The 12,941-nt window shown below is 39.0% G+C and overlaps 1 protein-coding gene across 2 annotated transcripts in view; it reads left to right on the plus strand.

The window, feature by feature from the left end:
* The window catches only part of TRIM59 (tripartite motif containing 59), a 17,274-nt gene extending 4,333 nt beyond the window's left edge, over positions 1-12,941 (plus strand). For both annotated transcript variants that reach the window (XM_029939969.1, XM_029939970.1), the window contains exon 3: positions 11,342-12,941. In XM_029939969.1, coding sequence (XP_029795829.1) covers positions 11,345-12,553 — 1,209 coding nt within the window. In that variant the 5' untranslated portion in view covers positions 11,342-11,344 and the 3' untranslated portion in view covers positions 12,554-12,941. The remainder of the gene's footprint in view (positions 1-11,341) is intronic.

Raw genomic sequence — 12,941 nt, forward strand, 5'->3', positions numbered from 1 at the left:
TCTTTCCATGTTTTGGCTATTGTTGACAGTGGTGCTACGAACATTGGGGTACATGTGCTCCTATGGGTATCCCTTGGGTAAATTCCTAGCAGTGCTACTGCTGGGTCATAGGGAGTTCTATGAATAGTTTTTGAGGAACCTCCACACTGTTTTCCAGAGCGGCCGCACCAGTTTACATTGCCACCAACAGTGTTGGAGGGTGCCTGTTTCTCCACACCCTCGCCAGCATCTATAGTCTCTTGATATGTTCATTTTAGCGACTCTCGCCCGGTGTGAGGTGGTATCTCAGTGTGGTTTTGATTTGTATTTCCCTGATGATGAGTGACACTGAGCATTGTTTCATGTGCCTTGTTGGCCATCTGGATGTCCTCTTTGGAGACATCTGTTCAAGTCTTCTGCCCATTTCTTCACTGGATTATTAGTTTTTCAGGTATGGAGTTTATGTAGATTTTGGATACTAGCCCTTTATCTGATATGCCATTTGCCACTATTTTTTTTCCCATTCTGTTGGTTGCCTATTAGTTTTTTTGATTGTTTCCTTTGCAGTGCAGAAGCTTTTTATCTTGATGAGGTCCCAATAGTTCATTTTTGTTCTTGATTCCCTTGGTTTTGGGGATGTATCAAGTAGGAAATTGCTGCGATTTCTATTTCCTGCTTTCTCCTCTAGGGTTTTGATGGTTTCCTGTCTCACATTCAGATCCTTCAGCCATTTTGAGTTTATTTTTGTGTATGGTGTAAGAAAGTGGTCTAGTTTCATTCTGCATGTTGCTGTCCAGCTCTCCCAGCACCACCTGCTAAAGAGGCTGTCTTTTTTCCATTGAATACTCTTTCCTGTTTTGTCAAAGATTAATTGGCCATACACTTGTGAGTCCAGTTCTGGGCTCTCTATTCCACTGGTCTGTGTGTCTGTTTTTGTGCCAATACCATTCTGTCTTGATGATTATAGCTTTGTAGTAGAGGCTGAAGTCTGGATTGTGATGCTTCCCATTTTGGTTTTCTTCGTCAATATTACTTTGGCTATTTGGGTTTTTTTGTGGTTCCATACGAATTTTAAGAGAGTTTGCTCTAGCTTTGAGAAGAATGTTGGTGCAATTTTGATGGGGATTGCATTGAATGTGTAAATTGCTTTGGGTAATAATAACATTGTAACAATATTTATTCTTCCGATCCATGAGCACGGAATGTTTTTCCACTTTTTTGCGTCGTCTTCAATTTCCTTCATAAGTTTTCTATAGTTTTCAGCATACAGGTCTTTTACATCTTTGGTTAGGTTTATTCCTAGGTATTTTATTATTTTTCGTGCAATTATGAATGGGATCCGTTTCTTGATTTCTCTTTCTATTGCTTCATTTTTGGTGTATAAGAATGCAACTGATGTCTGTACATTGATTTTGTACCCTGCAACTTTGCTGAATTCATGGATCAGTTCTTGAAGGCTTCTGCTGGAGTCGATCAGTGTAGAGTATCATGTCATCTGCGAAAAGTGAAAGTTTGACTTCTTTGCCAGTTCTGATGTTTTTTATTCACTTTTGTTGTCTGATTGCTGATGCTAGGACTTCCAGCACTATGTTAAACAACAGTGGTGAGAGTGGACATCCTTGTTGTGTTCCTGATCTCAGTAGGAAAGCTCTCAGGTTTTCCCCATTGAGGATGATATTAGCTGTGGGCTTTTCATAAATGGCTTTTATGATGTTTAAGTAATTTCCTTCCATCCTGACTTTCTCAAGGGTTTTTATTAAGAAAGGAGTATTTTGTCAAATGCTTTTTCTGCATCTGTCAACAGGATCATATGGTTTTTATCTTTTCTTTTGTTAATGTGATGTATCACATTGATGGATTTGCAAATATTGAACCAGCCCTGTAACCCAGGGATGAATCCCACTTGATCATGATGGATAATTCTTTTTATATGCTGTTGAATTCGATTTTCTAGTATCTTGTTGAGTATTTTTGCATCTGTATTTATCAAGGATATGGGCCTGTAGTTCTCTTTTTTTGTTGGGTCTCTGTCTGGCTTAGGAATCAAAGTGATATTTGCTTCGTAGAATGAGTCTGGAAGTCTTCCTTCTATTTCTATTTTTTGGAATAACTTGAGAAGGATGGGTATTAACTCTGCTTTAAATGTCTGGTAGAATTCCCCTGGGAATCCATCTTGCCCTGGGCTCTTATTCGTTGGGAGATTTTTGATAACTGATTCAATTTCTTTACTGGTTATCAGTCTGTTCAGATTTTCTCTCTCTTCCCGTTTGAATTTTGGTAATGCATGTGTTTAGGAATTTGTCCATTTCTTCTAGATTATCCAGTTTGTTGGCATATAATTTTTCATAGTAATCTCTGGTGATTGCTTGTATTTCTGAGGGATTGGTTGTGATAGATCCATTTTCACTCATGATTTTGTCTATTTGGGTGTCCTCTCTTTTCTTTCTGAGGAGCCTGGCTAGAGGTATATCAATTTTGTTTATTTTTTCAAAAAGCCAACTCTTGGCTTCATTGATGTGTTCAACTGTTTTTGTGGATTCTATATTGTTTATTTCTGCCCTGCTCTTTATTATTTCTCTTCTTCTGGGTTTGAGGTGCTCTTGCTGCTCCCTTTCTAGTTTCCTTAGGTGCTCTTTTAGATTTTGAGTTTGTGCTTTTTCTAGTTTGTTGAAATAGGCCTGGATTGTAATAAACTTTCCTCTCAGGACTGCCTTTGCTGTGTCCCAGAGAGCTTGGATTGTTGTATTTTCATTTTCATTTGTTTCCATATATTTTTAAATTTCCTCTCTAATTGATTGGCCCAACCATTCTTCAGTAGGGTAGTTTTTAACCTCCATATTTTTGGAGGTTTTCCCGACTTCTTCCTGTGGTTGATTTCAAGTTTCATAGCATTGTGATCTGAAAGTGTGCATGGTCTGATCTCAATTCATTTGTATTTATGGGGGGCTGCTTTATGACCCAGTATGTGATCTAGGAGAATGTGCCATGTGCACCTGAGAATAAAGTGAATTCTCTAGCTTCAGGATGCAGAGTTCTAAATATATCTATTAATTCCATCTGTTCCAGAGTTCCGTTCAGGCCCATTGTTTCTATAGTGATTTTTTTTTTGTCTGGCTGATCTGTCCATTGTTGTAAGTGGAGTAGTAAAGTCCCCTGTAATTAGCACATTCTTATCAATAAGATTGTTTCTGCTTGTGATTAGTTGTTTTATGTATTTGGGCACTCCCGAATTTGGCACATAGATGTTTATAATTGTTAGCTCTTCCTGATGGAGAGACCCTGTAGTTATTATATAATGTCCTTCTTCATCTTTTGTTACTGCCTTTACTTTAAATTCCAGTTTATCTGATAGAAGTATGGCTACTCCGGCTTTCTTTTGGCATCCAGTTGCGTGATAGATATTTCTCCATCCCTTCCAATATGAAGGGGTCTTCAGGTCTAAGATGAGTCTCTTGTAGACAGAAAATAGATGGATTTTGGTTTTTTATCCATTTTGCTACCTTGTGTTGATTGGAGCATTCAGTCCATTTACATTCAGTGTTATTGAAAAATGTGGGTTTAGATTCATTGTGTTCTCTGTAGAGTTCATGTTTGTATCGATGTCTCTGGTGTCTTATATTCCTTGCTACCTTTCTCTTATAGAGTCCTTCTTAGGATTTCTTATAGGGCTGGTTTGGTGATAAAATCTCTCAAGTTATGTTTATTTGGGAAAACCTTTATCTCTCCTTCTATTTTGAATGACAGGCTCGCTCGATAAAGAATTTTTGGTTGCATATTTTTCCTGTTCATCATATTGAAGATTTCCTGCCATTCCTTTCTAGCGTGCCAAGTTTTAGTAGATAGGTCTGTAACCACTCTGATAGGTTTCCCTTTGTATGTTAAGGCCCTTTTATCCCTAGCTGCTTTCAGAATTCTCTCTTTGTCTTTATAGTTTGCTAGTTTCACTATGATATGTCGTGCTGAAGGTTGGTTTACGTTACGTCTTAGGGGACTTCCATATGCCTCTTGAATTTCAGTGTCTCTCTTTCCCCAGATTGGAGAAATTTCTGTTTATAATTTGATCCAGCACCCCTCCAGGACCTTTTTCTCTTTCTTCCTCTTCAGGAACTCCTATGATACGGATATTGTTCCGTTGATTGTATCACTCAGGTCTTGAATTCTCCTTTTGTGCTCCTGTATCAATTTTTCTTTTTTCTCAGCTTCCTCTTTTGCTATAACTGTGTCTTCAAATTCACCTATTCTCCTCTCTGCTTCTTCAATCGTGCAGTGGCAGCCTCCATTTTATTATTCACCTCATTTATAGCCTTTTTAAACTCGTCACAGCTATTTTGAAGGTACCTAGTCTTTGTATCAATATCTTCTCTGATGGCTTCTCTGCTTTTTTCAAGCCAGTGATTAATTTTATGACAATTGTTCTAAATTCTTGTTCAATTATGTTGCTTGTCTGTTTTGAGCAGTTCTGTAGCTGTGATTTCTTCCTGGAATTTCGTTTCATCATTTTGACTAGCTTTCTGTCTCTTGTCAGTTTTAAAAGCTCATTCTGCACTGTGCGCTTATTAGCATTTCTCTGTTAAAGGAGGCTCTTTGACTGTCTACAGCCTGTCGTTTCAGGAGATGTTCTTTTAATGGTGTCTCTCAGTTTCTCTTGTTATGCGTCTGATTAATTCATTTACCTACTCAGCGATATTTGGAATTGTACGCTACGTGTGCTTTGGCTTATTTCTTGAGATAGCCCTGAAAAGGAAAAGAGACAAACTCACAGGGAACACAAGCACACAAATGCACTGACAGTACAAATAAGCAGACCAAAAGGGGAAAGAAAAAAAAGGAACAGGAAAGAAAAGAGAGGACCAGAAAGGAAATAAAGAAGGTGGGGGGACAGCGACAGCCAGAGATAAAGGACAGTCTGAGAGCATAAAACCTGTGGAGGGGGGAGATAAGAATGAGTTAAAGGAAAACATATCTGGATGGTAAGAGTTGATCTAAGTATAGCAGTGCATAAATGTTTATCTTTCCCAGACTCCAGGGGAAAGGGAGAAAAGAAGGAAATAGGAAAACAGAAAACAAGGGAAACAATTAAATAAAAATAAGAAAAGAATCAGAAAACAATTAAAATAGTGGTTTTTATTTTTATTTATTTTTGAGAGAGAGAGAGAGAGAGAGAGAGAGAGAGAGAGAGAGAGAGAGAGGAGAGAGAGACAGCATGAGCAGGGGTGGGTCAGAGAGAGAAAGAATCACAGGATCTGAAGACAGGCTCCAGGCTCTGAGCTAGAGGTCAGCACAGAGCCGGACGCGGGGGGATGCGGGGCTCAAACCCACGAACCATGAGATCATGACCTGAGCTGAAGTCAGAAGCTTAACCGACTGAGCCACCCAGGCGCCCTGAAAATAATAGAAATAAAAGCACAGCAGCTCTCCAGCGCGGATGGGCGTGGCGTGGTGTAGGCAGGTGGGGTCTCAGGGGCTGCTCTCTGGGCCCCGCCTTAGTGGATGCGGGGAGAAGAATGGCGGGGCGCCGCTGCAAGTCTCCCTCAGACTGTGCGTTGCCAGCCACTCTCTTGAGTCCAACCTCCCCGTGCCATGGGTGGGTCAGATTGTTTCGGTTTTCTAAGTTCCACCAGGTTTCTAAGTCCTTGCCCACGAACTTTGCTGCTGCCACTGCAGTTAAGATGATCTCCAGCAGGCGGGCGGCTTTCTGGCCGGGGTTGAGCAGGGGGATTGTGGAGCCAGTTTTTCCCACTTGGTCCGCCTGAAGTCGAGCTGCCGGGCCCAAGGGAGAACAAGCCCGATGAGGGGGGACAGATTTCTCTCCCTGCGACCAGCAGCTCTCAGTCCCGGGCGAGGTCTCCCCTCTCCAGAGATCACGCTGTGAGCGATTCAGTCTCTCTTCCCGTCAGCTCTGCGCTGCCCCGCACGAACCGCCGAGCCGCCTCTGGACACCCATCTCCCTGCAGGCCCGGTGCCAAGTTTCTGGGCGCTTTCTCTCCCGGCTCTGCTTTGGGCCAGCGCTCCCTCCCCCAGAGTCTCAGGTCCCAGTTGGCACTCGCTCAGACATCCATGAGGCTGTTATCAAAAGGGGTCTGTGCGTGCACCTCTGTTCTTGGACATCAGAAAGCTGTGGCTTTTAATTCTTAGTTTGATAATTGCAGGCAGGCGGAGGTAATAGGGTTCCCTCCTTCTCTGCCATCTTGCTCTGGAAGAATTAGCTTCTAAGCATGGGAACCGACCATATCTCCTGTTTGTCAGGCAGTAACTGGAGTCAGAAAATTCCTGGACTTACAGTGATTTTCAACCAGGCCTGCTTCTATTAACCAGTCTGACTTGTCATAAGTTTACTGCCTAAAATCTGTCTTTAATCACTCAGCAAAAAGAGGGTAATCCAAGAGTAGGATTTGATTTCTATATCTTCAAGCTGTCCACAAATTTCTAATTATATGAAAGTTAACTTTTGAGACCATATTTGCTTTCTATTTTATATGAATTCAAGAAATGACGTTTTCTTTCAATATTGTTGTGAATATCTTCATTCTAAACAAAGTTGAGCTTTTGGGGTCCCCAAATGGGTTCTCAAAAATATTTTCTAGCTTTTGACAAATATGAGACTTTGGAGGAAAAGGTTAGATTCTGTTTTAGGTCTAATTTTGGTACTTAAAACATTAAATACTTCTAATAGTAAATCTAAATTGAGTATGTGTCTACTTTTTAAAATGCGATTTTTTCCTCAAGTGCTGTTTTGTTTATTCCTTGATTGTGAACTGTGACCTCACTAAAATCCTCTGAGAAGCAGGTTTGTTTTCCTGGATGGTTTTTGTGTGATTACAGAGCTCTTTGTAGGTACAGAGTGGTCATGAAGTTTTCTCAACACGCATTCACTTGCACTTACCTGCAATGAATGTCACCTTCCGTACTGTTGCCCAGTTATTTAGTTTCCTGGAATGCCTCACAGTTTAAGCTTACTATCTGTGTGACACATTTTGGCCCATTAGCATTCTAAATATTGTCAATCTGAATGGAGTGTTTTTTTTTGATAGACTTACAGACTTTCCTATTATAGCTTTTCCTAAACAAATAGAGATTTTTCTACCTAAAAAAAATCTGACATTTCATTAACATTTCTCTTAAAAGGTAATATCCAACCAATATTGAGTGAATACCTACTATGTGTCACGTTCTGTGTTTAGACATAATTCCTGCCCTTATTGCAGGCTTACATCCTAATATATAGGTAAATGTTATAAAATTGTCTTAAACTCCAGTTAAGTGCTATGAATGGGCAGGACAGCATTCAGTGAGATTAATAAGGGTTCTAGGTTGGGGGAGGAGGCAGAGCCCAGTTTGACACTTGAATAAGAGTTTGATTTCCAAAATGATGAAAAAGCATAGAGCCAAAAGTCCAAAGAGATTTTTAATAGTTATTAAAAGTACAAAATTATTTGTGGACGTCTTCACAAACTTTTAATCTTAAAAGTTTTGTAGAGGATGATTTGGTGTAACGTTTATATTTTACATGAATGGGAGTTTGGTTTTCTGTTTTTCTCTTTAGGTTTCTCTAAATGGTGATGTAACTTGATTTTTCTCTATCAGGGCTAAGTAGGTCCCAAAGATTGTGGTTTGCATTTGAGAGTAGGTACAAACTGGGGCACCTGGGTGGCTCAGTCGGTTGAGTGTCCAGCTTCAGCTCAGGTCATGATCTCACAGTTCGTGGGTTCGAGCCCTGCGTCAGGCTCTGTGCTGACAGCTAGCTCAGAGTCTGGAGCCTGCTTCGGATTCTGTGTCTCCCTCTCTCTCTGACCCTCCCCTGCTCGCACTGTCTCTCAAAAATATATAAAAGACATTAAAAAAAAAAAAGGAATAGGCACAAACTAAGACTTTAAGGGGAGGTAGGGTGCAGAATTTCAAGTTTCTGTTTTTAGAAATGTCAAAAATATCTTGCCAAGAGGTTATTATTGCTGGGTTCCTTTCATTAAGGAAAGAGGACTAATGTTGTTCTTTACCACTAACACTCTATTGATCAGTATTTCTTAGTTAACCCCAATCAGCATTTGGTTTTTAAAACGTTTTTATTGGAAGAACTAAGGGTTCAAGCCCCGCATTGGGTTCTGTGCTGACCGCTCAGAGCCTGGAGCCTGCTTCAGTTTGTGTCTCCTTCTCTCCGTCCATCCCCTGCTTGTGTTCGCTCGCTTGCTCTCAAAAACAAACATTAAAAAGTTTTCCCTTCCATATCTCTGAATTATTACTTTGGAATATTACATTATGTTGATCCCAGGCTTTAAGCATACTAGTATTTCAATTCAAGAAACTAAGATATTTATAGTAACGGGTGCCTAGGTGGCTCAGTCGGTTAAGCGTCCGGCTTCGGCTCAGGTCATGATCTCACGGTTCGTGGGTTCAAGCCCTGTGTCGGGCTCTGTGCCGACGTCTAGCTCAGAGCCTGGAGCCTGCTTCAGATTCTGTGTCTACGTCTCTCTCTGACCCTTCCCTGCTCGCGCTATTTCTGTCTCTCAAAAATAAGTTAAAAAAAAAAAAGTAACAGTTATTAGAGAAATTTATTATTTACTAAAAATTTTTTTAATATTTATTTACTTTTGAGAAATTAGAGCATGAGCAGGGTAGGGGCAGAGAGAGAAGACCACGCAGAATCCAAAGCAGGCTTCAGACTTTGAGCTGTCAGCACAGAACCTGACACAGGATTCAAACCCATGAACTGTGTGTGAGATCATGACCTGAGCCAAAGTCAGACGCTCAACTGACTGAGCCACCCAGGCGCTCCTAGAGAAATTTAATACTTTTCTTTAGAAACTTTGGTTGAGCCAACTGGGAATATGAAGTCTTCTTAATTAGACTATAATTTTTCTAATCCCAATTTGTTATTTAGGAGAAATGTATAATCTTGTATTTGCATCATTTAAAAAAATTCTAACCTTTTAGCTGACACATACTACATTAGTTTCAGGTATACAATATAGTGTTTCAGCAACTATGTATATATATTATGCTGAGATCACACAAGTGCAGCTACCGTGCTAATACGTGGAATACAGCACCAATGACCATATTCCTTATGCTGGATCTTTCATCTTTGTGACTATCCCACAACTGTAAGGCCTGAACCTCCAAGCCCCTTCATCCATTTCACCATCCCCACTCACCCCTGCCGCCACCAGGTTTTCTGTATTTGTGGGTCTGTTTTGGTGTTTTTGTTTGCGCATTTGTTTTTTAGATTTCCACATGTAAGTAAAATCATATGGTATTTAGTCTTATTTCATTTAGGTCCATCCGTGTGGTTGTAGATGGCAAGATCTAATTTTACTATGGCTGATTGTTCCATTGTGTATATATAGATACATATACCTACATGTACATACACACATACCCACCAGATCTTACCCATTCACATTTATTTATTTATTTAATTTTTTAATATTAATTTTTTTGGATATAACAACATTTATTTTTACCCATTCACTTTTTGATAGACACGTGTTGCCTCCATATTGCAAATAATGCTGCATTGAACATGGGGGTACATATATCTTTGTGAATTAGTGTTTTTTTCTTTGGATAAATATCTAGTAGTGGAATTACTGGGTTGTGTTGGATTTCAATTTTTAGTTGAGAAACCTCCATGCTGGTTTCTGTGGTTGCACCAATTTACAGTCCAGCGACAATGCAGGATTCCCCTTTTTCCACATCCTCACCAACACTCATTTCTTATCTACTAGCTATTCTGACAAACTGAAGGTCTAGTGGTTTTTGAGGTGCGTTTCCATGATGAGCAGTGATGGCGAACATTTTGTCATGTGTCTATTGGCTCTCTGAATGTCTTTAGAAAGCTGTTTATTCAGATCTTCTGCCCATGTTTTAATTGGATTGCTTTTTGTTGGGTTCTACAGGCTTCTTATGTATTTTAGATATTAGCCCCTTATTCAAGTATCATTTGCAAATGTCTTCTTTCATTGCCTTTTCATTTGCTGGGCAGACACTTAATTTTAGTGTAGTTCTAATTAACTTTTGCTTTGGTTTCCCTTAGACCTGTCTACTAAAATGTCACCAAGGCTGATGTCCCAGAAATTATTTTGTTTTCTTTAAGGGAGTTTTCAGGTTTGAATCCACTTTAGTTTTCTATATGGTGTAACGATAGTGGTCGTTTCATACTTTTTGCACATAGTTCAGTTTTTCTCAGCATCATTAAAGAGTAATTTTCCCCAGAACATATGTATATTCTTGTCTCCTTTGTCCATAGATTGCCCATATAAGTGTTCTTTGTATCTGTTTTTATACCCATACCATACTGGTGACTACAGCTGTGGTCACTTGAACTCTGGGATTGCAGTACCTCGCACCCTTGTTCTTAAGATTACTTTGGCTGCTCAGGGACTTTGGTGGTTCCAAAGTTTAGGCTTGTTCTAGTTCTATGAAAAGTATTATTGGTATTTTGATAGAGATTACATTGAAGCTGTAGTTTGCTTTAGGTATTATAGACATTTTAACAATATTCTTCCCATCCAGGAGTGTGGCATATTTTTCAACTTAAATCATCTTCAGTTTCATCCATTGGTATTGAATAGTTTTCAGAGTATAGGTCTTTTACCTCCTTGGCTGGTAAATATGTATTAATTTCTTTCTGCTACTTTGTTAATAAATGTATAGGAATGCAAGAGATTAATTTTGTATCCTGCAACTTTACTAAGTCTTCATTTATTCTAAGTTTTTTTGGGAGTCTTTAGGGTTTTCTAGTGTCATCTGCAAATAGTGACCATTTTAATTTTTCTTTTTTCTTGTGGGAGACCGAGATCATGAGCAGGGGAGGGACAGAGAGAGAGAGACACACACACAGAATTGGAAGCAGGCTCCAGGAGCTGAGCTGTCAGCACAGCCGATGCAGGGCTTGAACCCATGAACTGTGAGATCATGACCTGGCCTGAAGTTGGACGTTCAGCTGACTGAGCTTTTTATTCTGGTCTGCTGTGGCTAGGACTTCCAGTTGTTTGTGTACAGTTTTGATTTTAGCACTTTTTGCACGGATTATCATGAAGTAGACTTAAGTAGAACACTGAATTTTACTTTTGCATAGAAACAAACTTAAGTAACTTTAATTTGAAGAATTTATTACAAATTAGAATTGTTCAGTATGTTTTTTGTCTCAAGGTGAGTAAACTTTTAAAAATGATCAGTCTATCTTACATATTAGGAGTTGTGTTACTCAGAAAGCTGCATTTTAAAAATCTTGAACATCTTGATTACTGTCTTTTAAATGACAAGCACATTATACTAATAGTTTTGAGGTTAACACCTGAAACTTTACATGGTATGTACAAGTGTCTGTTGTATGTGGGCTTAAAATACTTTTTTCTCTTGGCAGGAAATGCACAATTTTGAGGACGAGTTAACATGCCCCATTTGTTACAGTATATTTGAAGATCCTCGTGTACTACCATGCTCTCATACATTTTGTAGAAATTGCTTGGAAAACATTCTTCAAGCATCTGGAAACTTTTATATATGGAGACCTTTACGAATTCCACTCAAGTGCCCCAACTGCAGAAGTATTATTGAAATTGCTCCACCTGGTATTGAATCTTTACCTGTTAATTTTGCATTAAGGGCTATTATTGAAAAGTACCAGCAAGAAGACCATCCAGATATCGTTACCTGTCCTGAACATTACAGACAACCATTAAATGTTTACTGTCTCCTAGATAAAAAATTAGTTTGTGGTCATTGCCTTACCATAGGGCAACATCATGGTCATCCCATAGATGATCTTCAAAGTGCCTACCTGAAGGAAAAGGATGCGCCTCAAAAACTGCTCGAGCAGTTAACTGACACCCACTGGACAGATCTTACGCGTCTTATCGAAAAGCTGGAAGAACAGAAATCTCATTCAGAGAAGATGGTCCAAAGTGATAAGGAAGTTGTTCTCCAGTATTTTAAGGAGCTTAGTGATGCATTAGAACAGAAAAAAAAATCTTTCCTCGCTGCTCTTGGTAGTGTTAACAATCTGATTAATCAAGAATACACTCCGCAAATTGAAAGGATGAAGGATATGAGAGAGCAGCAGCTTGAATTAATGACATTAACAACATCTTTACAGGAAGAGTCTCCACTGAAATTTCTTGAAGAAGTTGATGATATCCGCCAACATGTACAGATTTTGAAGCAAAGACCACTTCCTGAGGTTCACCCTGTTGAAATTTCTCCTCGAGTAAGCCAAATATTAGAAGACTGGAGCAGAACAGAAATTGGACAAATTAAGAAACTGCTTATTCCTGAAATGAAAATTTCTTCAAAGAGGATGCCATGTTCCTGGCCTGATAAGGATGAAAAAGAAGTCGAATTTTTTAAGATTTTAAACATTGCTATAGTTACATTAATTTCCGTGATACTGATGTTGATCCTCTTCTTTAACCAACACATAATAACCTTTTTAAATGAAATCACTTCAATATGTTTTTCTGAAGTCTCTCTCTCTGTTTACCAAAGTTTATCTAGCAATTTGCATGATTTAAAGAATAAGCTATGTCACACTTTAGATTTACTGAAGGAATTCATGTGGAAAATAGTTTCTCGCTGAGAACTGAAATCTGAATTGTATAAACAGGCTTATTCTGTAGAGCAGAGACTAACCATTGCTAAAGGGAGAAATAGGATAGCACTGGTAAACAGGGAAATATCAAGTTGCAACAAATACATAGAAACGTTAAACTGTTCATGCTTCTTAGATGGAAAAGTGTGAAAAGTGTCAGAGTTAGAAATGATACAGAATGTGTCTAAACTAGAATAGTATCTAGTAACTACTATAACATTATCCCATCTTATTTGCTTGAGGCTGACTTTATCGCTGTGACATTGAAACATTGCTGTACCAATACTGTCTTTTAGCATTATATGCTACAGTGGTTGGTGTTGCAGTTATTTACGTCTACATCACTTTTAGATTAAAAGATGGCAAAATCCTTAAA

This window comes from Suricata suricatta, chromosome 5, assembly GCF_006229205.1.
Source record: "Suricata suricatta isolate VVHF042 chromosome 5, meerkat_22Aug2017_6uvM2_HiC, whole genome shotgun sequence".
NCBI lineage: Eukaryota > Metazoa > Chordata > Mammalia > Carnivora > Herpestidae > Suricata > Suricata suricatta.